Source organism: Prinia subflava, chromosome 4 (genome assembly GCF_021018805.1).
Source record: "Prinia subflava isolate CZ2003 ecotype Zambia chromosome 4, Cam_Psub_1.2, whole genome shotgun sequence".
Classification (NCBI taxonomy): Eukaryota; Metazoa; Chordata; class Aves; order Passeriformes; family Cisticolidae; genus Prinia; species Prinia subflava.
In genome coordinates, this window is record NC_086250.1 from 54,149,512 (window position 1) to 54,176,217 (window position 26,706).

General features: G+C 39.9%; 1 protein-coding gene across 7 annotated transcripts in view; it reads left to right on the forward strand.

Moving 5' to 3' along the window:
* PLXNB2 (plexin B2) overlaps positions 1–26,706 on the forward strand; it is a 252,410-nt gene that overhangs the window by 184,321 nt on the left and 41,383 nt on the right. For all 7 annotated transcript variants that reach the window (XM_063396802.1, XM_063396801.1, XM_063396799.1 and 4 more), the window contains 8 exons: positions 2,518–2,632; positions 3,313–3,415; positions 3,889–3,990; positions 9,805–9,897; positions 11,097–11,178; positions 16,231–16,403; positions 18,537–18,685; positions 21,547–21,655. In XM_063396802.1, the coding sequence (XP_063252872.1) occupies positions 2,518–2,632; positions 3,313–3,415; positions 3,889–3,990; positions 9,805–9,897; positions 11,097–11,178; positions 16,231–16,403; positions 18,537–18,685; positions 21,547–21,655 (926 nt within the window). The remainder of the gene's footprint in view (positions 1–2,517; positions 2,633–3,312; positions 3,416–3,888; positions 3,991–9,804; positions 9,898–11,096; positions 11,179–16,230; positions 16,404–18,536; positions 18,686–21,546; positions 21,656–26,706) is intronic.

Below are 26,706 nucleotides of genomic sequence, written 5' to 3' on the forward strand. Positions count from 1 at the left end.
GTAAAGAAATATTGCTACCCTACATGGATAGTAAGAGAAAAAACACAGACTGCTGTTTCTAATGTTATGCTCTTATATGAGGTGCCTACGAGGTGGGGTTTTTTCCTCTTCCAGTCCTCTTCCCCAAATAGTCTGTTGCTGAACTCCAGCTTGCTCAACCTTTTTCTGTTGATATATTTAAAGCTATAGCATTCCCAGTGTTTCTGCTGGGAACCTGAAACCGTAGCTTGGTAGAGACATAAACATGGAGTCAGAGAGATGTTATTCTGTGCCCCAAACAAACAAAACCCAGTTACTCTAACCTGGGCCTAAGCACTCTGACTTGTGGGGAGAGAAGAGGTTTATACCTGCTCCAGCCATGATGCAATTCATGTCTGACTTCTCAGTTTTGCTCTGGTCAACAGTAATTCAGTGGCTTTATTCCTGGGTCGTGCTACAAAGCTATCCTTTCTAGCATCCAGCCTTCTCCCTCTTCTGTGTGTGCTCCAACTTCTGCAGCAGTAAGCCTGATGGAAAAATATTTCATCATATAATTAAAGACTGCATCATTGTTCTGAACCACTGATTATAGGCCTAAGGTCTGTTGCCAGCCATAATTCTGTGCAATTTCCTAGACAGGGCTTTGTTCATGTTTTAATTCATACATCTTGATGCACAAACACATGGAATGAAAGTCGTTACACAACACTGTTTATTATGTATCAAGTTTAAAAATCTAAGGAGAAATTACAAGCAAAAAACATGTACTCTTACAGCTTGCAGACATACCCCTGAGGATAAGTCTTTTATATGTATTATAACAGTCATGAACTGTCAAAGTGGTACTTGGAAGCACTTTTTAAGATAAGTTTCAATTCTCTTAAGGCTGAAACAGGTAAAAATCTAATTTTAGTTGCAGGGAGAGTAATTACATTAAAATCTCATTATTGAATTTTACACTAGCTGGGGTACGTCATGGTATCAGATTCTGCTAAGTGTTAAAGCAGCCGTCTGTTATTTAGGGCCAATTAATACTCCCTAAATATTTTGTAAAGCAGGACATAAAGCAATGGGGTTGATAAATGTCATACATTGATGTCATCCAGCATTAAATGTAAGACTAGAAGCCTGTCAGAGAAGGCATTAGAGTAAAAAGGTAATCTAGAAATAATATGACTCTCTGAGTTGGTTGCACATCTGAAAGGATGTTCAAAAGTAATATTAGGGTGCTCAGAAACTCAGCAGACACCAGGAGAAGGCAGGCAGCTACAAGCATTCACAGAAGCACAGAATTTGTATGGGCAGGAGGGACCTGGGGAGGTTCCCTAGTGTAACCCCCCTGCTAAAGCAGGTTTACCTAAAGCGCATTGCAGAGCATCTCGTCCAGGTGGGTTTTGAATGTCTCCAGAGAAGGAGATTTCACAACCTCTCTGGCAGCCTGTTCCAGTGCTCTGTAACCCTCAAAGTAAAGATGTTTGTCCTCCTATTCAGCTGGATCCATCTGTGTCTCAGTTTTTTGCCCATGCTCCTTGTTCTGTCTGAACAGTCTGGCCCCATTCTTTTGACACCTTCCCTTAAGATATTTGTATGCATGGTATTTTTATGTTCCTGGCAGTCCTGAGCCATCCAGTTACTGTTGAGAAGCCCTACTGATGTTGGAAAAGTCTGGGTTAGTTTGGTTGTGGTTGGTTGGTTCCAAAAGGAATTTCTAGGAAGGATACCATTTCTCAGTCCCGTTATTAGGAAATCCCCTGTCATTCCTCTGAGTCTGAAATGTTCAAGGGGACCCAGTGCAGGCAGAGGTAACTTCCAGCCAAGCAGCTGATGGTCTTCCAAGAACCTGTTCAAGGAAAGCAGAGTTTGAAATTGCTCAATAGCTTGTGAAACGGCTTGTCATAAGAGCTTAATGATTTCTGCAAAAGGTATTTCAAACAGTTTCACTCTTTGGTAATAATCCAGACAAGAAGTACATTTGTGGAGAAATCATGTATGGCAAACTGAAACTCACAAGGGCCTGTGGTAACTGTTGCAGGCACTGTTGGGTATTAACCACAAAGATTACTTGCCTGAATTCACATAACAACATTCTTAATTCACAAATGAAAGAAGTCACCAGCAGACATATTCATATTTAAGAAAATGTTTTATTTAAAATGGCTGTTCTTGTGCCAGTTTTCATCTGTGTTCAATTATGTCCTTTCTCAGTTTTCCTTGTACTTCTAGACTCTTTAAATTCTAGCATGATGATAGCACCACTGAAATACACTTCCATAAAACAAAGCTATTCTTTAATTTTGCTTCTTCCCTTTTTTCTCTCTCTGCTTTTCTTCTGAGAATCATGTGCTGAAAAATTTTGTAAAGCTAAAAGGGACAAACCAGAACTTACAGACTTAAAGTCATGAGATCCGGAGTGTCAACAGTATACTTAAATATTTGCTTATGTCCTGTAAAATAATAAAAATGTTATCATTGTATCATTCAGCTCAAGAGCTGAAGAATTCAACAGCCACTTGGATATTCTTTTTTCTTTTGTGGTAGATCATGTTTCGGTTCCACTTCAGTTAACCTTTGAAAAGAACAAGATTTTTTTTGCATCACACACTTACCCTTTTTATGACTGTGAAGAAGCAATGAATCTCATTGAAAATCAGCCGTAAGTATTTCAGCTTCTTAAGTGTTTAGAGCCTGTAGCTTGGTGTGTTGGGTAACTGGCACCTGAATTACTCAATCATTTCATAATTAAGCCTTTGGCACTCAAAATTTGCCAGTATCCAAATTCCTTTTTCTTACATTGTAATGGAGTTTAAAAATGGTTGAAGGGCACTGGTAAGCCAGTAATATAAAGCATGGAATAGAAATACTCATGGCACATATAATTAAGGCCAGTTATTTGTGTTGCCATTTCTGTAGCTGCTAATGTGTCTGCAGGTGAGCAGCATGCAGATCTGTGTGCCTACCTGTGCCCTGTAATGAAAGTCCTTTGGTGCTTTGGGTTGCAGTGCATTCAAATAGGGCAGGTGCAGCCAGCCCAGCCCTTTGTTCATCCTTATGTAAGAAGCTTGGTCAAAATTGCTTCCAGTCCTCTCAGGCTTGATCTCAGAGTTTTTGCAAATGCTATGGTTTTCTGATCCTTGCTCAAATGTTTATTTAAGGGATAAAATAGCCTTTTGGGGACTCTTGAAGTGTTCTTATCAAGTTTTCAGCTTAATATAGTAAGGACACTTCAACAGACTGATCTACCCTCCATAAATAAATATGAAATTTCTTTTACTTTTCTTGTTAGTGGGGGAAAAAGCCTGACAATTTGTCATGACTACCATGTTATATTTGTAGATGCTATTCCTGTGCAAGCAATAGATGGAATTGCCAGTGGGACTGGAAGAGACATATCTGTGAAGAGTCCTCTTCAGTACAAGATGTGATTAAACAAAATATGGTAATGTTTAAAAATAAGGTTATTAGGTTTTTTATTAGAACACTTCAATATTTTGTTTGCTGGATCTCTCATATTGGTTGGTTGAATTAGAGATGTGAAAATGATTCTAAAGTTAATTCCTGAAGTGTGAGGTGGATTTTTTTAGTAACAGTGCGGGGGTGGGAATTTAAGGGTGTGATAGAGGCGGGGCAGTGAGACTGAATAAATCCTGAAAGGATATTTCTGTTCCTTTTACTATTTTGCTTGAATGGGAGGAATGAAATTTCAAGGCAGGGAGAGATAATCACCCACAGCTTTGACATACGTTGCAGTCATTTTTAGCATGTCTAATTTGAAAGGGTGTAATCAAATCTGTCACTGTATTTTAAGCATGAAGTTCTTCAGAACAATCATTCTATTGTCCAAAGGCCATTGGAGCTTGTTGTGATAAGACTTTTTATTTGTAATAACATATAAAATGTTTCTCTCCCCAGGAAGGAGAATGCCCACAGTTTCTAAACCCTGACCCTTCAATAATACCTATGGAGTACCAAACAACTGTGTATTTTGAGGGAAAACATCTAGATTATTATCAGGTAAGCAGAATAATTCAAAGCTAGCTGTCATTTGGATGCCTCTTAAACTGCATCCACACCTCTAAACTAAAGCATTAGTTCATGTGCCTTGGAGATCCTACTTGTAATTTAAAGAAAGAAAAGAGCTACACATTCAAGTGTATTCAGTATTGGTTACTGTGGTAGAGTCATTACCAAGACAGAATCAGAGCTTGAGAAAATACTGGAACTACTAAAATGGAGGGGGCATTTTAAGGAATGTAATTTGAACCTATTAAAACACTGGACAATTATTTTTCATTACATGAAAAGAGAGAAGATGTAGGAATTGTGAATGTTTCACATCTTTTTCTAATTAAATGTTTGGTGGGTTTTGCTTCTATTGTTCTAGAATGACATCACTCTGTGTGCTTAATTCAGTTTTCACCTTTCAAACACAAAAATGCATTCAGACATTAAATGTTTCTTAGTTTGGATAAAATAGTCTTTCGCTTTTTGTGTGTGTGTGTGTGTGACCATCAAATCAAAAGATCAGGTATTTTCTCACCCATAGCAAAGGCTTCTCTTTCTTAGTACTTGCTTCCAGAAAATAAATTACAAAGCTTGTCTCAGATAGACCCCAGGGTTTTAATTGCTTTATAGTCTAGACAATGCATAAAATTTTATTGTTAGTTGGATAAAAATGAAGCTTAATAGCCATCTTTAGGTAATAGCTCAAGTATTGTTATCAGTTTCTATTTGTTGTTTCTGTGTTGTCTTTGTGTAAATGTGAATTGATGATAGATGCACTGGGGACTGCATTGATTTCTTTAACTACTAGCCATCTATCAAGGGAAAGAAGGCTCCTCTCTTCAAGGTTTTTTTTTCCCTTTTTCAAACTGAAGTACTGTATAACTTCTAAATTCCTTCTATCACCTTTGCTACTCCTGCCAAGGGGTGGGAAAGGGTCAACAGGCCTGAAGAATAGCAATGTAAGAAGGGTATTCAGAGAAGTGCAAAAAGCAACCCATAAGCACTATATGAAGACCATGATGTGTGTCACTGCTGTAGACATATATGAAAACTGTGCTATAAAAACATGTGTTCAAAAAGAAACACTTTTATTTGAAGACCATAAAATATATGCAAGCAGTGAAATGCAAATTTGGTGAATTTGGTCTGTTGTCCAAGAACTGGTCCCTGGTAGGATGTCTGACTGTGTGCAACATGTGGCAACAACACAACACCTCTCCTAAACCCACAGCTCGCCTTGCTAAAAATTGAAAAGTATTCTAGAGATTATACTTCTGTTTCTTTTGTTTAACATTGTGAAGAGCTGTTTTTCTGCCTAAGAGGAAAATCATTTCCTGCTCTCTTGATATAACTGGAAGAGCCCTTTCTCTCTCTAGTGAAATTCAGGGCAGATGCATAATCTAGATGTGCTGAATTTGACTTCTAGTGGACCCTTGTCCTCCAAGGAGAAACAGCAGCAGGAATGCAAAAACTACTTCATCTAGTTTATTATTCTACGAATAAGCACTTTAGTTTTTCTGAACTACTAGTAACAAAAAGGGAATGGAGAAAAGGCTGCTGGGTTTTTTTAATTCCATGAGATATCAATTGGGTTTAAGAAATGCAGAAACACATCCCGTGGATTGAATACTTTGTCATGGGTGGCAATGTTTAACAGTTTGCCTACAGAACGTATTTATTTAACTTGGAACTGGGAAGGCTTATGAGGAGTTAAAGTCTCTGTAAGAAGTGAAGGTAAATGCATAGTCCCAAAACTGGAAAGATGCTGAAGAACAGTGAGTGTCAAATGATGTCAAAGTAATTTTTCTCAGGTGAGAGTAATGTGAAAATGTCATCTCTGTCATGGGATCAGCTCCATATGTCCTGGTACAGAGGTGCATTTTTAAGTCAAAACAAGAATGTCTTTAGTGACAGGACTTACAACAGACACACACAGTGATTACAGCTGTATACACAGGCTTTTAATATATGTGATAACCGACAAATAAGGCATGAAATAGTTGTAATCATACAGGCACTCACGCCTGTGGGGTCATGCTATCTGAAGCAGTAACTTTCATGGCTGAAAGTTCATTTGAATGAAGGGCATTACTTACACTCAGCCTTTGGTAAACATTTCATGGAGAACAGGGTGGCTCAGGAGAAGCCATGGATGGATATTTTGTAGGGGCTGGCCCAAAGCCTAAGTGCTAATTAGCATTTGGCTTTTCATGTGGAACAATTTTGCCACAGGATATGCTGGGCATTACAGCATCTTTGAAGCTAGCAGCCATGCAGCTGTGAGCACATTAAGGTCTCTATTGATTAGGACATCGGTATATCCATTTTCCTCCTGTTTTTGCCTAAATTCTTACTTAGAAAAAGAAAAAAATAATGTTGTGATGACACTTTGAACTACAGGTTCCATTATCTTGGTTTAATCTGTGTTTTACTTAAAGGGGTGCTACACACCCAGCCTTGCCATGGTGACTAAGTGCACTATCCAACATTGTGCATATAAGCATCTTCATCTCTAAGTGGAGAAGAATTATGCAGGGCTTACCTAGTGAGTAGGAGAGGTAAATGGCTTAAAAAACTGCTATTGCAGGACTACATCAAAAATTATTTCTTTTCTGGAAGTATGGAAACTGCTAACTGCATTTCCACTGAGGATAAAACTATAAGCTCACACACTTTCTATGCTCCTCTTAACTTGTAAATGGTTGAAGTACAAAGAGTAAGTCTTCTCATGATTCCCTTCCACTGGAGGAAAATAGCCTGAAAGAGGAGGAGCTGTTGGCTGTTCTTCTGCCCCTCCTTCCTCTAAATGAATTTCAGTTGGAAGGAGAGATCAATCCAAGCTGTTGTCATTCTTCTGGGAATAGCCCCATCCAGGACAGGCAGAGGGAGGGAAGTTTCGTACTGATCCGTCATATTGCATGCAATTTCTGAAAGGCATTCTCCAGCTGAGTCCTTGAAAGATTGGCACAGTAGGAGAGACAGATGTACCAACATCAAGATAACCTTATTAGCCCGCCAAAGATTTTCGTTAAAAGTAATTTCCCATTTGAATTTGTCTTTGTCATGGGTGTCTGATGCTTAACCTGCTTCCTGGTGTTTGCTACACATCTCCTGCACCAAAACTACTGACTGTGAGCTCTGTTGCCTTCTGCTCAAGAGCCTGGTATAGCAACTGCTGATTTCAATGCATTCCAGGTATCAGCTGTCACACACACCAAAGCTCTCCTCCTCTCCCAGAGCCTGCTGTTAAGCATGTGGGAAAGCCTTACACAGGAGCAGCAGAATTTTAACACTTTTGAAAAACACATGTTAGATTAAAATATGTGGGGCAAGGAAAACAAGGCAGCATTCCTATTAAAAGATATTTGTAAGCAGGTGCTTTAAAACTTGGACTATAGAGATGTTTTCTGTAAGGCCAAATGAGTGGTAAATTTTCAGACAAGGCTTTTCAGAGTTCATTCAATATCTTATTTTCTATATGTAGCTTTCTAGAAGGAAGAAGTGAAAGGTTTGTTTTCTATAAAATAACTACCCAGAGCCTCAAGTCAGATCCTTTATCTGGTTAAAACATGATGTTCTCCTCAGCCCCAGACCTTGGTGGGCTCATGTCCCCTGCCCAATCTGTCACAGTGAAGGTGCAGTAGGAAAGCTTTCTACTGCATTAATTAGCTAAACTTAGTGACCCAGGAGTTTCCTGTGATTCCAACACTGAAGAAGTAACTACAAATAAAAAGGGTAAGATGCTCACACACAACACTTAGGTGATAGCAGGAGACAATGTACTTAACCTGTGGAGCAGAAAAGAGGAATCAAGTAACCATTATTTTTTTGCCGTGTGCACTCCAAGAGTCAGAGGGGTCTGGTCAAAACCAGGGACTAGTTCTTTACATCCACAGTGAAGTTCTTAAGAAGTTCAGCAAGGCCACTGAGAAGGTCCTGCACCTGGGTCAATGCAGGGTGGATGTTGAATGGATTGAGAGTAGCCCTGTGAAGAAGGACTTGAGAATCAAACGTTAGATGTGAGCTGGCAATGTGCACTTGCAGCCCAAAAAGGCAATAGTGTCCTGGGCTGCCTCAAAAGAAGTGTGACCAGCAGGTGAAAATCAAGAGATTTATCTTCCTCCAGTCCATTCTCCTGAAACTTCAGCTGGACTACAGCATCCAGTTCTGGGGTTCCCTGTACAAGAAGGATGTGGATCTTTTGGAATGGGTCCAGAGAAGAGACATGGAAATGAGAGAGAGGGTGAAACAGAGCTTAGGGGGTTCAGCCTGGAGAAAGCTCCTAAGAGACATTTTATGGACTTCCAATATATGAAGGGGCTTATAAGAAAGATGGAGCGAGACATTTTACCAGGCCCTGTAGTGTAAGAAAAAGGGGCAACATTTTTTAAAGTGAAAGAGGGTAGTTTTAGAGAGATAAGGAAGAAATCTTTTGCAATGAGGATGATGAGAGACAGAAACAGGTTGCCCAAGAAACCTGTGTGTACCCCATCCCTAGAAAGGCCAGGTTGTATGGGGCTTTGAACCACCCAGTCTAGGGAAAGATGTCCCTGCCTGTGTCAGGATTGTGAGACTAGATGGTCTTTGAAGGTCCCTTCCAACCCAAACCATTTGGTGATTCTGTAAAGGTGAAGGTTGTCTTGTCCCCTAGTGAGTTCTGATTTCCTAAGTCTTTGTGATTGATATAGCTGCTTTTTAGCTGCACAGATAATTTGGCTTGTCAAGACACCATCTCGACCAGCCTAGCTCAAAGTAAACAAGTCCCTGAACACAACAACAAGTCAGATTCAAACCCAAAGAGAGGACCTCACCCAACCCCTTTGAAGCACAAGTACACTCATATCATTTGTCAGTGAGCTAAACAGAGTTGAAACCCTTAACCAATCATGTCTATAGGCACTAGAAATTTAAAAACTCTATAAAAGGAGCTGGCAGACAAGAAACGTGGGCTGTTGCTGAATGATCTCAGTATGTTCACATCTCATCCCTGTCTCTGACTCCACAGCGACAAGTCTTTACCAACATTACTGTCTGACAATATCCTCGCTACTCACTTCTTTCTGATATTCTTCTGACAAAGCTGTTTGCATGTCTGACCTATTGGCAGGAGAATAACCCAGCACAGAAACAATGTCATGGGATGAGGTTTTTAGCCAGCTAAGTTCTTTGACTGAATCACAGAACAGCCAAGCTGAGGGTTTTGTCAGTGCAGTGAAGGTCAGCATGTGCTACAGACTTAAGACAGGAATCAATAGATTTAGGATCTAGGGAGAGGAGAGGGGAAAAAGATGTCTAGGAGGTAGAAATACCCTTAAATTGGTGCTGCCATCAAAAACTGTCTTATGAAAATACAGCTGGAGTCATGGTAAGGCAGGAGAAAGGCAGCAAGAGCTGAGAGATGTTCATTCCAGTTTCCCATGCAACACCTGCACTGATGCTCTGCCCAGAATCCCTACAGAGAAAACCTTTAAGGGCAGAACTCACACAGCTCCATTATAACACATCTGATGTGTGAAGCCATCCAATATTCACACCTCTTAGCTTTTTCTTATTGCTCCCTAAAACAGAGTGCTACGTATGGTCTTGCTTTCCTTGAACTTCTTGGTGTGCCTACCATGAATGAATGTTGGAGGAGTGCAGCAAAGTCACAGATTGCTCTGTCTCAGCTTCTCACTAGCATTGCTTTAGCAGATGACTGTAACCAGTTAGCCTTCTCCATTTGGATTTGATTACATCTAGTGCTGAATAGGGTATCACCTGGTGATATTTTACTACGCTTGGTGATGCAATACAAATTCTAAACTGAAATTTTCTCATCCTTAGGGTAAAAAATTTATGGTTGGAAACAGCCAATTTGAATTTGAAGCTTCTGTTGACGAGTCAGATGAAGGAAAATTTTCATTCGTGAGTAAAGAGGTAAATGTAAAAATATGATTCACCTACCAAATATGCTTAGTTCTTCTTCTAAACTGTTCCTATAGCCACATGTGTCCAAAATTATATAGGTAATATGTGTTTCCCTCAAAAAAGAAAGCCACCTCTAATGGAGTTTCTTCTTTGGCAGTAATAGTCAAAGGCTACAGTTTTGGCTCAGAGCTCCTGGAGTCTCCTCTCAAAGCCCTCAACTTTTCCCCTTGATTTCTCTACCTGTGTAATGCATGGAATTATTGAATTGTCTCTGGAGGAAATTTGAGACCATTACTGTTTTATCCTTCACTTTTTATGCAATCTAGTGAAATCATTGAGAATAAAATCCAAGAATTTCAGTGCTCTCCCTCTCCACATTCCAATTCATTATCTCTCCCATTTTGTGTCTGTAAAAATGGGAATGGTAAGAATGGTAACAATATGCTGTTGCTTGGCTACCTAGTAGTTATGCTTCTTGCACTCTTGCTTGTTTTACTGAGAAAGGAAATAATATTTTAAAAATAGTGTATTTTCTAATCTAAGTTTGACTCACAAATGTTATGCTGACTTTAAACTTTATGTCTTACAGCCTCCCTAACTAGTTTTGAGAATTAATGAGCATTTATGCATCATCTGTGCCTAGCACAAAGAGTTTACTTGTTCAAGTGTCTGTATTTTTATTTGTTCTTCTTGTTTCCCAACAACTATCATTGCTGCTCTTTCAGCATGAGCAGAAGCTCATGTCTTGGAGCATGTGAACTTTGTGATTTGGCTGTAAAATAAGGAGGTTGCACTGTAAAAGATGCAAGAGATTTCCCCTCCATGTGGTGCGAGTCTGCTGTGCCCACGGAAGTAATGGGGCCAGATGGTGTGGGAAGGGAGAACTCAGCAGGGTCAGCAGCTATACTTACTGCCTCTGAACAGCACTTTTGCTGCTTTGATACTTATAACCAAATGTAAATTAAATTAATGAAAAGCGAGTATTCAGATCTTGCTGTCCCTTGGTACTTGAAAATTCTGATTGTGAAGGATTAGGTTCATTAAAACATTTTTCTATAAATGTATCTGCCCAAGATGAAAAAAGGCCATAAGGCTTGGGAGAGTTTCTAAACCCTTCACAGGTCTGATTACTGAGAATCATATGAAATGCATGAAATTAACCCTGCCAAATGAAGGTATAAATATCTCTATTATGTCATCTTTTCTAGTTCTCCTATAGTGCAAATGAGACACTACAACTTAACTTATCCATAAAAACAGATAAGGTCAAGATTGACAGCAAACTAATGGGTAAGTATGAAATATGGGATTAAAGGGAGATTAATTACAGTAAGCAGAAATCTATTCCTTCATAATTTGGAGTCTTGTTAATAAGAGCATTTGTAGGTTTTACTGGTTTGGGTGAAACAATTAAATCTGACAGATCAAAAGTTATTAATATTAAACATCTGTGTTGTCAGCAAGTTTGGCAGTGACACCAAGCTGTGTGGTGCAGCTGCCAGGCTGAGAGAAGGGATGGCATCCAGAGGGACTCTGGTGGGCATGAGAGGGGGGCCTGTGCAAACCTCATGAGGACCAACAAGGCCAAGTGCAGGGTCCTGCTCATGGGTTGAGGAAATCCCAAACACAAATACAAGCTGCAATATGAAGGGATTGAGAGCAGTCCTGCAGGGCTTGAAAAGCTGGACCCAGCCACGTGTGGGTGCAGGCCAGAAAGGCAGTCATAGCCTGGGCTGGGTGAAAGCAGCATAGCCAGCAGGGCGAGGGAGGGGATGCTGTCCCTCTTCTCCACTCTCAGGATTCCCCATGTGGAGTGCTACATCCAGCTCTGGGCCCCGTGATAAGGACAGGGGCTGGTGGAATGAGTACAGACCAGGAAAGGCTACAGAGATGATCAGAGGGCTGGAGCACTGCTCCTGTGAGGAAAGGCTGAGAGAGTTGGGGTTGTTCAGCCTGGAGAGGAGAAGGTTCCTGGGAGACATTATTGCAATTTTTCAGTATTTAAAGGTCACCTATAAAGAGATAAGGACAAACTTTTTTTGCAGGGACTGTTGCAATAGAACAAGGGGTAATGGTTTTATGCTGAAAGAGGGTAAATTTTTAGATTAGATATAAGGAAGAAGTTTTTTTACAATGAGGCTGGTGAAACACTGGCACAGGTGCTGAGGTAGAGTTAATTTGCTTCACAGTGGCTAATACAGGGCTATGTGGATACCAGAGAGATGGTAGATGTCTCATGCCTGGAAACACTGAGGTTCAGGCTGGATGGGCCTCAGTGTAGGATCACAGAATATCCTGAGTTGGAAGGGACCCACAAGGATCATCAATCCAGCTCCTGGCCGTACACAGGACAGTCTCAAAAATCACCTGATCTAGTTGAAGATATCCCGGCTCATTGCAGAGATTTGGACTAGGTGACCTTTAAAGGTCTCTTCCAACCCAAAATATTTTGATTTTATGATTCTATAATTTTTAAGATTGCTTTTGCTCTGAAGTGCAATCCTAATAGCAAAGCTTCCCTTTTCATACATGTATGAAAATGACATATCTAAGTGTTTTGATTTTTTTCTTTTAATGATTTTTTTCCCTTCCTCAATGAACTTTCCTCGTCAAACAGCAGAAAGAGGATCCTTGTGACAGCCACTCATATGTACTTCACCTGAAATCTCATATCTTAGCTGTGTCTCAGTTCAGACAGGTTCTGCAGTCTCTATGTCAGCTGGCAATCAAGAAAACACAGAAACATTCAGTGTGTTTTCAGCTCATTACTCTATTCATTTATTTCTATTAAAAATAAATTAAAAATTAAAACACAAAGACTTGATCTCTGATAAAAATCTCTTTGTGAATATAAATTTCATTTCTTTTCAAAATACAATAATGAAGCAATTATGTATGTAAGCCTAGTCCTGAGCTAAGAAAGCTCCTTTAAAATCAATGGAGCAGGAACTGAGACCTACCTTACACATCTTTGCACTGACGTTTAAGGCAGAATATTGCAAAAACTATGAGGCAACCCTCTTGTTACTTGCATGATGGGTCGACATCAGAAAAATACTAGTAGCCCAAGTAATTTCCTCTTCAGAATAAATCTTCAGACCATATTTTTCTAATTGTACAATATTTAAATTTATTCCCTTTCATATTGGCAGCATGAACTATGGTTTTAGAAGATTTTCCTTATGTGTTCAGTGTTAAAAGACTTAAAAGAGGACCTGGTATGAATGTTACAGGGAGGTCATATTACAATCTCACACTGTCTTAATTTCCATTCCAAAGGCTGTCATGTTTAAAACAGCAGATTTTGACCAAATATTCTCAACATCTTTTTTCCAAGTCAGGGAAAAAATTAAAAACAAAACAAAAAAATAGCTAAATCATTAAAGAAATGTTATCATTCAAATTGAAATATAGAACACTTCCAAGAGGGGAATTGAAAAATTATCAACAGATGTCTCTTTTTAGTATAAAAGGGATTTTTTAAAATCCAAATTCCTTCTGACTTTCACATTCCCTTGCCATATGAAATCCAGAGCGTAATGTGTTTTTATGCATCTTGAAAAGAATTGGCTTTGGGTATGTGGCTGCTGCTGAGAAGCACCTTTGAACTTGCCAGTGAAAGAACCCTTTCTTTGTATGGCACTTAGTGAATACTAACTTACGATAGCATTTTTACATCTCGAGCCATCAGGGGCTCTGAACAGTGTGAGATCCAATATATCCCTTTTATCCTTTGTCCTTTTTATCGATGATATCACAGCTGGTATCTCAAGGTGATGGATAAGAGTCTGAATCTAATGAGTAGCTTGCTGCTGGTACATATAATGAGCTGATCAGTGAAAAAGGGGTGTGGTTAATGCTTTAAGGCCACGGCTTTCTTCATTGCATTTATGCAACTGGATGTGAGGTCCATCAAGGCCTTGCAGTGCTGACATTGTTTACTGAGGGGTGAAATCAGAATCCCTGTCCAGCCAATGAAGAGCAATGAAGTAATTCAGTAAATGTATTCCCATGCTGTACCTGGTGGCCATGTAGTCACCTGGTGGGAAATGCAAGGTTTAGGAAGCCAAGGGGAAGATTTGCTCAGCAATTTAACCTGTTCAAGTGTCTGTGCAGTAGCAATCTTTCAAAGTGCTGGAATAAGAAAGCAGCCTGGTTCCTGTAAAAGTGATTCATAACAAGGAAACTTCTCCTTGCCACTGTCCCTAAAGCAAACAGCAGCACACATGGGCTGTCAGTCTGGTGCTTTTCCCCAGCACTGTCACATCCAACACGCAGAGTGGATAACTGACACACAGACTGCTGGAAATATTGGTTTATGTTTGTTGCTCAGTGCCTTCCATATTGATGTGCTCAGTTTATGAAGCAAATGATGCTACTCCTGCCTTGTGCTCATCAATTCCTTGGAAGTTCAAGATAGAGATTGAATCAAATGGATGCTCTTTCTCATTGATTCACATTTACAAATGCCAAAGTCCCTCAGTTTTGCATGCACCTCTGATGATACTTCATCTGATTTTGTGCTTGTAAAGCTACTTGAAATCAAGTGGATATTAACTCTTCATTGCAAAGAAAAGAAAAAAATGTTATTATCTTAAAGACTAGCTGTGAAACTGATTGCTGAGGGTTTTAAACACACAGCATTTAGAGAAAAACCACCTGTATGGAATTACATATTCTCCTGCAAGTGGCAGAAGCTAGCCAAGATTTGGGCATCTGCATTTTTGTTCATGCTTAGCAGGGGAATAAGGCCACTACTGAAAAAATAATGGAAAACTAGCATTCTCATTTTACTTTTTCATTTCACTACAAACTTGTCATGGTAGTCTCTTGGAATTAGATTTCAAAAGCTACTTCTGCTTCTGTTATCTAGGAAGACACCAAGTGTATTGAAATGTTACTGACTGGAGGGTGGTTTTGCCAATGGCTTTTTTAGAGTCCTGCTCTTCTGAGAGTAAAAGCTTGTTTTAAATAGAACCTTTCAATGGCCTTTGCTATGTGCATTTTGAAAGGATTTACTTTAGGTTTACTTTCCTTTATTTCCTGCATCTTTAAGTGCGAACCTCGTTTGAAAAAAATCCAGTGTCACTAAGGCTACTATTTCTTGAGACTTAATGAAGGGAAGGAGAAGATGTTGAGTCTCTGTCTTGTATGCCCCATTCCCACCTGTAAGCACATTTAATTCTTGAAAGAGCACAGGAGGAAATCTAAAAAGCTTTCTGCTGTTCTGGTAAGTTAAGCTGATTTACAAGACTCAAGAAGTGCCAGAGCCTCAGTGGCAAAGGGTAAAAGGCTGTGTGGACAGAAATACAGAGCAGCTAAGAGTAGAGGGAAGCAGGGGAAAAAGAAGAAGCAGAAAAGCAGGCAGCAAGATGTTTTCCTCTTTACAATAATCATCTCATCTGTCTAGGCAGGCACAGCACTCACATGTTGGGTAATCTGGGCAACTCGCACACTTTGCCTAGAGAAACGTGTGGCATCTTTTCTGTTTGTTTTCTTCTGGGCTAGTTCTCAAGTGCATATCCATGTGGTTTTTTGCAAGCCCAGGCTCTCCTTACAGTGTTGAACCACCGAGATATGTCTCAAGGCTTTGCATCTATTTGGGAAAATCAGTTTTGTTCAGTGACTGTGCATCATGCTAGAGATTGATGGGGGCCAAAACAAGCTTAGTGTCTGGGACAGTTGGTCTCTGCTTCATCAGCAAGAGAGGTGTGACTATCAGACTTGATTTCTTGGCTCAGAAAAGCTAGAACTAAGGCCCACTATAGAAGGAATAAGCTGTACATCAGGATGACAGTTCAAGACAAAAGGGAAAACCAAAGCAAGAAAACAGAGAATGAAGAAACACAGAGATATTAACTTGAAAAAAGGTTAACATTTTATTAAGTGTTAACTTTCTATTTGGTTCAGGCATGCGTGATGATTATGGAAAGTCCCAAATGTCCTGCAAACAGCCTACAAAGGCAGCTCTCTTCCTTTAATTCCATGACTGGCATTTGTCCCATGTCAGCTGATGTCCACCCCTACTGACACCCATGCAGAGTCTATACCTTCCATATCTGAAGGTATATCCTTGAATGTTTTGACAGTGCCTGAGTGACGAAAATATATTTGCAGAGTAGTCATACTCTGCACATGGATAAATGTCAGGTTTTTCCATAGAGAAAAAATAAAATTTTCTCTCAGCATCTCTTAGCATTCAGGGGTTAAGTACAGACTGTACGTATTACTCACACAACTCCACTGAACTTTATACAGAGGGTTAGTTTTCCTTCCTAAAGGAGACTGAATATCCTCGAAACAGAGAGAAATATCTAAATATGTTTGCCTTTCATCTTTCAGTGACTCTGTACAACTGCTCCTATGGACGAAGCGACTGCAGCTTGTGCCTTGCTGCCCGTCCTGAGTACAAGTGTGTGTGGTGTGAAGAGGACGGCAAGCCCAGCAAGTGCGTTTATGAGAAACTCTGTCACGCGCCCCCCACCGACACGTGTCCTCCTCCAGAAATCACTCGTGTAAGATGGCTTTTTCCTCTCCCTACCAGTGTAATATTTTTCAGGAGAAAGCAGCCAAACAAGCTCATACTGAAAGGCAGTTTTTTTCCTGGGATGTTAAGTAAGCCTCTGAAACAGCTGAAAGGAAATAATGTCAGTAGTGATGTGTGTGAGAGATTTGTAAAGACTCAAAATTAGAGACTGAATGGAGTCTTTGAGCCTCCTTGTTTTTCAAGCCTTGTCCTTGCTGTATCAGAAGCCAGGGTAGCAGTGCATGCTTAAAACATGGCATTCTTGCATTCTTAGCATGGATATTTTTCTCTCATAAAGTCCTTTCTACCTGAAATAAGTCTGTAAGAGAAGTTCACTGTTCCTGGAACTACAAGTACATAACAGGTTCATTTACAGGCTTCAAGTTAGACATTTAAATAGTATTAAATAATGGAGCAGGTTGTTTCTGTGTCATAAAACATTTTCCCAAGTGTCAGTGATGTTTTTCAGTCCACACCAGCTTCAAACCCAGGGCTGTAGAAACTGAATGTAAGAAGTCAGAGAGGCCAAATGTGCACTCAACTTACTCTGCAATTGTAGCATTGCAGGGTCAGGGAAGATTGTTGTCCACACTGGTGGATCAGCAGGCAAAGAAAGTCATAAATCCACGTCCTTCTCAGAATCCTTTTCAGAAACATGCCAAATGCTGCTTTTATGGGCACAATTGTTGAGAAAAGAGTGATACATGTTTCCACTGGGCAAATCTAAATTGCTGCAGCAGTGATATCAGTACTTGGAAATGCAGACACACTGATGAGAACACATCCCAAGCTAGCACAAAATGGGGTAGCTGTATGACAGAGGTTGAGAGTTGTAACATGGATGTTTCACTCAGTAGAAACTGTGTCTGAAACCTGTGGCTCAGACTGGTAGAGACACTGCATCCCTGGAGAATGCAGTTAGAGGTGCAGTGTGCCTACTGGCAGACCTGCACTACACTGGGGAAGGTTGGCCATGAGGGTAAATCCAAGAAGAAATGGCTGTTAAACACTTGAAATCTGCAAAGGAAGGTAAATACCCTAGAAGCTCGACAGAATGTGTGGAGAATATTTACGTAATATCTGTGCCCAGGTAAACATGATTTGAGAAAAAAGGAAAAGGAAAATTAAGAAAAAATGTGTTTTCACCTGAGATACTGTTTCTACATTATTGTGGATTAAAAAAAAGATACTAAAATATATTAGGTTTTCAGACCTTACATCAGCTTCAAATATAAACATAACATTTGGAAACAGTTAGACAAACAGTTGAGTAATTTTCCAGCTAGTTTGTTTAGGGTTTAAGTGCAAATGGACAGGCCATGGGCTAGGCAGGCAGCAGAGGCAGCCATGTGGAGACCTGAGAGACTGGTTTTGATGGAGCAGGCATTGAAGTGCAGTCTCACTCTTGATGGAAACTTGCAGCTCTCCACAGCTGAAGATCTGAAAAGGTCTTGCTGTAGGTGCTCCAAGCATTATGTAGGAAAGCAGGTTAGCCTCCCAACAAATATTGTGAATTGAAGTGCCTGTTAGGGCCATATTTCAGTCTGAGCAGTCTTCTGCAACTGCAGTCTTCTCTGTCCTCACTTTATTTGCAAATTTCTCAATTAGCATCAGCCCATGCTGCAGCACCCTATCATGAGATGCAGTAAGGAAAATCAGGGGACTGGAGGAACTTTTGAAGACACTGTGGGGCAGCACTGTGTGTTAGGAAGGTGCACTGCTCTGCTGTGAAGCTAAACGGATAAAATCACAACAACAAAATGCTGGAAAAGCTGCGTGGAAGGATTGTGAGAAGAGTGCCATCCATTTGCTTTTCAAAATCATAGTACTTCAGTGGAGGAAGCAAACTTAAAATAGAATAAACACCAGGCAAGAGTTTTGTACATAACAGTCTGCCACAGGAGACATGAAATCTTCAGCTGTTGAATACTAGTTCTGTGCTAACAGATGATTAATTAACATTAAAAAGTTGTATAGCATGTTTTTTTGTTTGTCCTACAAGAAACATCTGCATTTCAAATGTTGGTAAGTCAAAGTAGCTTTAAATAATATAGAAGAGCAACATAGTAACTGCAGTATTTAATTTTGCTTTTTTTTTTCCCTGTCCCTTATGCAAACACAGATTGAGCCAAAAACTGGACCACTAAGTGGTGGAATTCTTTTGACCATAATGGGATCTAATTTGGGAATAAAGGCAGAAGATGTAAAAAACATAACAGTGGCAGACAAGGAATGTCTTTTTAAAGAGGAGTTCTACTCTGTTTCCACAAGGTAATTGATGGATGCTTTTCACAAGGTTTGAGAAGAAAAAAGGAACCTCTGTGCATTTTCAAGAAAAGATGATCTTGTTGTGGTTACAAAATGTTCCCATTTGAAAAAAGAACAATTGCTATGATATACCTGCAATATTTCATAGTAACATGTCTGACTCTTTATTTAAAATTGTTATAGATTGTAATGCAGCAACAAATTTACAATGGTGTACTACCATCCTGCTCCTGATTGAAGTTTTTTCCTTACTTGATTGAAAAGCTTTCATAAACTATTACTGCACATATATCAAGACTATTTGTTTTTAAATTAAAAACATTCAGCTTGTGCATCTAGTCATTAAAACTTTGCTAAATCTGAACCACAGTGAAGCCAAGCATACAAGATTTATGGGAAAATAGGCAAAACAAGAGGAAGCTTAAATCTGCTTAGTCTAGCCACAGAGCTTCTTGCCTGGGGACAGGGAGGGAGCCCAGAGCTTAGGTTTAGCTGTAGATGACTAAGTTTCATCTCAAAGCCAACAAGTCCATGAATTGCCTAAACAGGTTGGTAGATGTTTTGCGGATTACTTGTCACACTCTTAAGCACTGCCAAAAATTAAAAGAGAATCCCTAAATTCTTGTAGGTAGCTATCTAGATGTTTACTACAGATTATATCAAGCTTCTAAGAGGGAAATACCCTTTTGATATTAGCTGATGAAAAACATAACAGGAAGGTTCAGTAGTAATATTAAGAGTAATGACATATTTTAGGCAGCATGATTTTTCATTCATTCAATTGGAAAGCTGCAATTGAAACCTTAGCTTTCTTTCCCTTCCTATAATTTAAAGTGTAACACAGTAACTTTTTGCTATTCCTGTGGCATGTTTTGAAAGTGATTTTGAAGATACCTAACTGATTTTTTGTTTAGTTTTGAAAAATATTTAGCTTTAGTCAATATGTGAATCAGGCATTTAGAAGCTTCCCAGGCCTCTAAGACTGAAGAAGGTGAAGAATAGCTGTTTATTTCTTACTGCTTCCCAGTTCCATTGCCATCACTCCTACATTTACATGTACTTCCAACCAGTCATCTTTCCCCATTCCCTATTTTCAGTGTTTGCAAAAGCTGCACTGAATTGCAACATAGCCTTACAAGAATTTCCTCATCCTCTTGGCTTTTTCTAAAGCTTTTTGATATTTTTAAATACATGGAAAGGAGCCAGAACTCAGATGACTGGTTCCTTGTATCATAGCAACATTACTGGTTTCCTAAGTTCTGGCAGTGTAGTAATGGGTGAGAACAAATGCAACTTGCATCATGTCATTTATCAACAAATTAGTGAGTTTTGAAGGATGTTCCTGACTAGGGAAGCCTTAAAATAGAAGTTGTCAAAATCCTCAAATAGATATCTTTAATTTTCTGTATTTGTCTTCCTCTGTTCTTTTGTTTTACTATTACCTTTTTTTTCTAAAACTACGTTTAAAAATAATAAAAAGTGCCATGTATTGCTTCCCTATCCTTGTGCAGTTAAAAGCTAGTCTTTTTGGGAGGCAGTGGCTCCCATGCACAGCAAGATTTAAGACACTTAAGGGCGCTTTCTGGCTCTGCGGTGATTTAATAGTTGGCCCTCGAGAAGTCATTCTTTGTAGTTTTCCATCAGTAATGTGGGGGAAGGGAGGCAATGCCAGCGATTGGGAGGGGAGGGAACTTTTCCAATTAAAATCCCTGTTACGATGTTTCCCCCACACCCCCCGGCCCCGGCCCCCGACTGCTTTCCCTGACTTGACATATGGTAAAAATTCCTCCGAAGGCAGCGTTTCCTGTTTCTGCCTGACATGGAGATACAACTTCCAAGAATACAGTAGAGGGATGATGAGGAGCAGGCTCAGGCAGCCACACACATGCCAGGACATGCAAGAATTCAGAGAATGTTGTCCATTTGCCTGTACCCAGGAAAGAAAGTCTGGAGTGATCTGCAGAACGACTCGACAATCCTTTTATTATGCGTCCTGATTTAAGTACATTAAACCCACTAATTTGGAGCCATTGAGGGGGGTTTTGCTACTTTGGGGGTTTTTTAAGCAGTCATGCACTGCTTAAGGAAGAATAGCAATAATCCTGGAGGGAAAGAGTGACAGAAATGAGCAGTGATCCTCAGGGTGTGGCCTATATGAAACTGTCTGACTGAGCAGGCTGGGGGCACAATATTCTTCCTTATCTAACTGTATTATCAACTCTCCATTAAGCATTTGTCCCAGTTTCCAAGTGTGTCAAATCCTTATTGCCTTTTCATGCTTTCATTCTGTAGTTTACCTGTTGATTTTGCATGTGTTATCTGTGAATTTATTTTCAGAGAATAGTAATTCGGAAGGGATTTTGATCATAGGTGTGAAAAAGCAGTAGTTTGAAGCTGAAAGGTAGCAAGATGCAAAACAAAATTATCAGCAGTTAAAACACACAAAATTATAAGATAGCTGATGGTCTGATGTTTACATCAAGGAGGTGGGGGCTCCTTTGTGGGGCTGGGTTTTTTGAACATCACAAAGTCCACTGTAAATCTTGTGTTGGGTTGCAGAGGTTGAAATGACTTATGGGCTGAATTTGAGTCTTCTGCAGAGGGCACTTGTACTAACAGACTGCTAAAGTAGCTGTGTACAGTGCTGGGTACAGCGCTCAGGTTTCAGTTCTACCAGCCTTGAGATAGAGGAGAAAACTGTTCTTGGGTGGTTTTGCTGGGAATCTGAGGCAGTACTGGATTACATAGTCTAGGATAAAGCAAAGTTGGTGCTTTTGCTGGCGATGTGTGTGGTAGCTCACATATATTACATTGGTATTGCAGCTGTTACTTCCAATAGATAAGCTTACATTCTTTCTTTTTAGGATTGTGTGTCAAGTTGGACCAATGAATGAACCACAACAAGGTCAAATTGAAGTTAACATCAATGGAAAATTAGGTAAATCACCAAGTGAAGTGTTGTTTACATACCAGGTAAGTGCATTTTTTTCAGAGACCTGTTTTATACCTTGTGTGACATAAGTTAAACTGAAGCACAGAATCGGTTGTGTTTGTCCTATTGTTTCATCAATAGCACTGTCATTGAAAAAATATTAGAAAACACTTAATTCCAGCATTTCTATGTACAAAAGGTGTACCAAAAATCAATTCTGATCAATAAATTGAGTCTCAAAATAGGATGATGTTGTTTGCCATCCAAGTTAAAAAGATGTGGTAGAAAAGCAACTGGAATAAACTTATTCACTAGTGACATAATATCTCTTCAGTATCACTATTAAATAAAAAAGTCAGCACTGCAAAAAATTAGGTATTCTCTAGGTACATGGTGCACTATTTTAATCACGATATTTAGACTAGGCAATTTTCTTAATTAGAGGAATGGATGCAGAGCAGCTGAAGAATAAGTAATGAAGGTACATTCATTTCTTTAATAATTTATTTCATTCAAAAGTATGGCATGCAGAGGCACAGACAGCGTGATGTGTGTTCATATTACTTATGTGCTTTGTTTTAGTGTGACTATGAAATAGAATTTCATTTCTGTGTTAATTGCTTTGCTCTAAACTTGGCCCTAGCTTATAGCTGGTCTAGCCTGCAGTTTAACAGCAAGTAGCTTTATCTGTATCTATGAGGTCTTCAAATTTTATAAGTTCATGTGATAGTTGAGAGGTTTAAATAATATCAGTCCCCATACTGGTACTTAAAATCACACCTATAAACTATAAAACTATAAAACATAACTTGTGTTTTAGGCTTTTATCTCCTCCCTTATTTAAACTTGTGTCTCATTAATTCTTGATGTCTTGTGTGAAGTGAAGGAAAGGAGTCAGCAGTAAGCAGTGGAATAAGTCAAGAATGACATTTAACTGAGAAGAGGATATTTTTGTTTTCACAAAACAGGCTAGAATTGTGTTTACTATAATTTCCAAGCAAATACGTCCTCTCTCTGGTGATACTGCTGCAAAAAAACCCTACTCTATTTGCTTGAATATGTCATCTGTTCCTTTGTGGAAATGTAGGTTAAACAGAGAACAATGATATAATCTCCCATGTGTGTGTTTGTGGTCTCTAGGACAGGGACTGTGACAGTAAGACCTGCATGAGATTTTGACATGAATCTGTTGGCTATGTTCTGCACCAGTTCTCCCATCCTTCTGTGTATAAAGATTTTCCCATGATTTTAATGGAAAGCACATGAAGTTATAATGGAGTGGGTTAAAATCTTACCTGAACCATGTAGGCTTTGAAGGCTGTCTTTGGGCTTGTTTTGGTGTGATTCCCTGCTCAGCCCATCTGAGAGGGACATAAGGAAGCACTGCTTTTGGCCACTTCAGGGAAAGATTCTTAATTGCCTATCAATGAGGTGCTAGGAGAAGTAGCTGGGCACAAGCATCAGCTAGCTGGATGTTCTCCTGCAAGTCAAGACTCTTTGTGTGTCAGTCTCTGCCTGCATTGAGGTTACTGAAAAATCAGATGCCTAAACCAACTATTGATAAAGAGCATTTTTATTTAATGCAAAAATCTTTCCCTCTGGACCCTATTTACAATATGGAAAGCATTGACAAGTAATACAATTCACACCTTAAAACCAGTAATATTGGTTTCTAGTTTCATATCTCTTAAATGAAATGAAGAAAATGAAGCCAACTTTGCACTGTAGTAGGATTAAAGTCAGTGCAGAGTGTCACATTGATGCACACCTCTACAAGGGTGGCACGAATGCTTTGGCATTAGAACAGACAATCAGAGCAGACAGCATCAGCTAATGTGGGCTTAAAAGCTGCAGTCTTGTTTCAGTGCTTTTTTCAGACAGTTCTTTGGTGACTTCTTTCAGCCAACATGCAAAATCTGTGCTTCATATAAAACCTCTTCTATTCAGTATATACAAAGGAAAGAAAATAATCTTCTTTCCAAGAGCCCTCCCCAAACAATTTTTCTCTTAGGTATTTCCCTGTTTCCTTGGTACATGGGATGGCTACCCTTCTGCTGGTATCTACTACTGCTTTTACTCTGAGCTCTGACCACTTGAAGCAGAGTAGCTTCATCTTTAACAGTGACTGTTCTAAATGCAGTGTGCAGCATGACAGGGCAGAAGTGCACAAGGAGACACTGGAGATGCTAATCCTGGTGTGTCTGTGTACACCAGAGCTATCACCAACCACCCCACTGTCTCAGCCTTGTACATGTGATTAGTATCTACCACCAAAAGCACTTATCAAGTAGATTGGGTATAAGAAAGAATGTTTCATATGATGAGAGTTGTGGGCCACTAAAAAGAGCCCAGAAAAGCTGCATCTGCCCCATTATTGGAACTATTCAAGCCAGGTTGGATGGGGCAACCTGATCCAGGGAAAGGTGTCCCTGCCCATGTGTGGGACTAGGTGAGCACTGAAGGTCCCTTCCATTCCAAACCATTCCGTGATTCTATAAGTAGTACTGCATTTGGCTCTTGTTGACATCTGGTCTGAACAGTGTGATTTCTTTTTAAACTGGATTGATAAGACTCAATAGTCAGAGCAACTTGGGGCTCAGATTCATGCTTCTTTCCTGTCTGCCAGCACAGAGCATTTCAGAACTGACGATGTCCAAAACCTTCATGAAATGGGTCAAAAATCCAGTTAAAAGGGAAGTCGTAGTTTCAGTTTAAAATTATTTCTGGACAAAAATGCCTTGGTCCAAGAATGTCTGTGCTGTACAGTAAATAGCTATATTTGCTGCACAACAGGAGAAGAAAGCTTTATGTCTCCCTACCCATCACAATTTCTCTATCCAGCCTGCATACAGTCCCAGTGAAATTAAATTCTGATAACCCAGTCATCCTCTGCTGACATTTCTATTGTTTCACTATAAGCAGGCTCAGGCAATAACCATTCTCCTGTTTAGTGAAATAGAAATGGACTTATGCTAAATTTTAATGTCCAGCTATGCGATGCATCTGGAGCACTGACAGCTTGGCTGGTCTCTGAGCAGGTGGAGCAGTAACATGGCTAAAGGCCAGTCCTGCTTTTTCATTTGTTGTTAACTTTATCTGATTTGCTTGTTACTATGGCAATGAGAAGCAGTGTCAAAGGAAGGAGTTAAGCTTTTCCAAGTTGTATGGCCCCGATTTGCTTGTATGATCCTATACAAGTGCTAATTCTTTTCTCAGAACACCTCTTCTATAAAATCAAGGCACTAGGACCAAAGCCTGTAACTGGTTCTGGCATCTCCAGCATTTGTTTGTTGGAACAATTTTGTGACGTTTAGACTGTGCAGATTAAAATTACTATATGGTTTCAGAAAGCTCAAATAAAAAATCTAAGATGGTAGAATTAGAGGTAAAACTCTGCAAAAGTGTAATACATTCTGAAGGTAGTTTAGGAACTGGCTTGGAAAAAATGACTTCTTGTAAATCAGGATGTCTGTTTACCTAAATGAGATGAATAACCAAAAAGAGGAAGAAGGGAGGATAAATTAGAGCCTGAAAAGAAACATGAACATCACTATTGACCATACTGGAAGTCTGAATGTGAAATGAACAGCACAGTTACATTTAACAAGGTGCCCTCTTCCACCTTAATCTACCCTCAAACTTGGCAGTTCCCTCTTACCTGCAGCCATCCTCTGCTTTGCTTCTTGATGTTTGAAGCACTTGTACTAGAGCTCTCACCAGATCAGTGCCTGAAGGCTTTCGTGGAGGGTTTCAGCTCACTCCTTGATTTTTCTCCCTGAGTTGTTGCCTCTATACATTCATTTTACACTGTAGCTGGGGCCTTTGGGTGGGTTTATTCTTGTGGGGAAGATGCTTGCTGCCATTATGATTGATGCTGATAAACCACACATACACAGAAGTCTGGAATTGCTTCCAGAGGTTCTTATTTTATTCTTAAGTCCTACAGTACATCTTGTTTGTATGTCAGTCCACATGGGGCACAGGATAGCTGAGAGTTTCAGTGAAGCTGGCCCTTATTCATGTGGATATTATTAGTCTTAACTCTGTCATCTGAGCCATGCATTTAAATACATATCCCACCATCCAGTACTCATGATTCTGCTCAAAAGCTGCCAGTAAACACTGGATGTATGATATGGAGACTTGCCAGTCACGCATGCTTCCATATCTCCATCAAACCTGTCAGAAAAGCTCTGTGGTCTTTTCACAAATCACGTGGTGTCTGCCTCATGATAAAAAGATGCTGCTTTCAGTCCAGAGAATAAGTTGTTTAACATACCAGCCTTTTGCTTAAGTGTCCCATCCACAGCAGCCAACACACAATGTACATTGTCAGGCAAATGCTCTGCCTGGGCACTGGAGTGCCTGGAAGCATTTGATCAGCTTCCATGGTGTAAGGTTTGGACAGAGCAGCCCAGAAAGACAGGACTCAGCTCATCTCTGTGCTGTGGCAGAAGCCAGGAGCTGACTTGTGTTGTGGATGCTGTGACGAGGCGGGACAGTGGGTCAGGTCAGCCACCGCAGTGAGCACCAGGCTGCCAAGAACGCACTGGAAATCCTCTGGTTGAACATCCTGTGAGTGGGTGGCTTGTCTGAGGAAACAAGAAACAGGCTCCCTTAAATCTGAGAAAGGAGGGAAGTTGAGGAGGAAAGAACAGATCATAATGGCTTGAGTACCCCACTCAGAGGTTTAATTTAGCTCCTGTGCTTACCTTTACAGTCCACAAAATGACATTTTGACCTCCAAGAAGCTGGCTGGTGTTTACAGCACTTCATAGGCTGTGTCTTTTATTTTTATGTACATAATATGCAAGAGATGGCAGAATAATTTGGCTTCCAATGTGAGGCAGATAATTTTGGTAAAAAATACTTCTTCAAGACCCAGAACTTACTGCAGCTGGAACCAGAATGCAGAGAGGAAAGAGTTACCTGTGAAGGAAAGGCAAAGCAACAAGCTGGCCTGTACATTTGTGAAAATCTTGCCCACATCTGTGTGCACTGTCATCAGGTGTTGGAAACAGCATCCCTGTTCTCTCCTTGTGTAGAAGCACAAGAGCCCATTCCCACTTGTGAAGAAGTGCACTTGCATCAA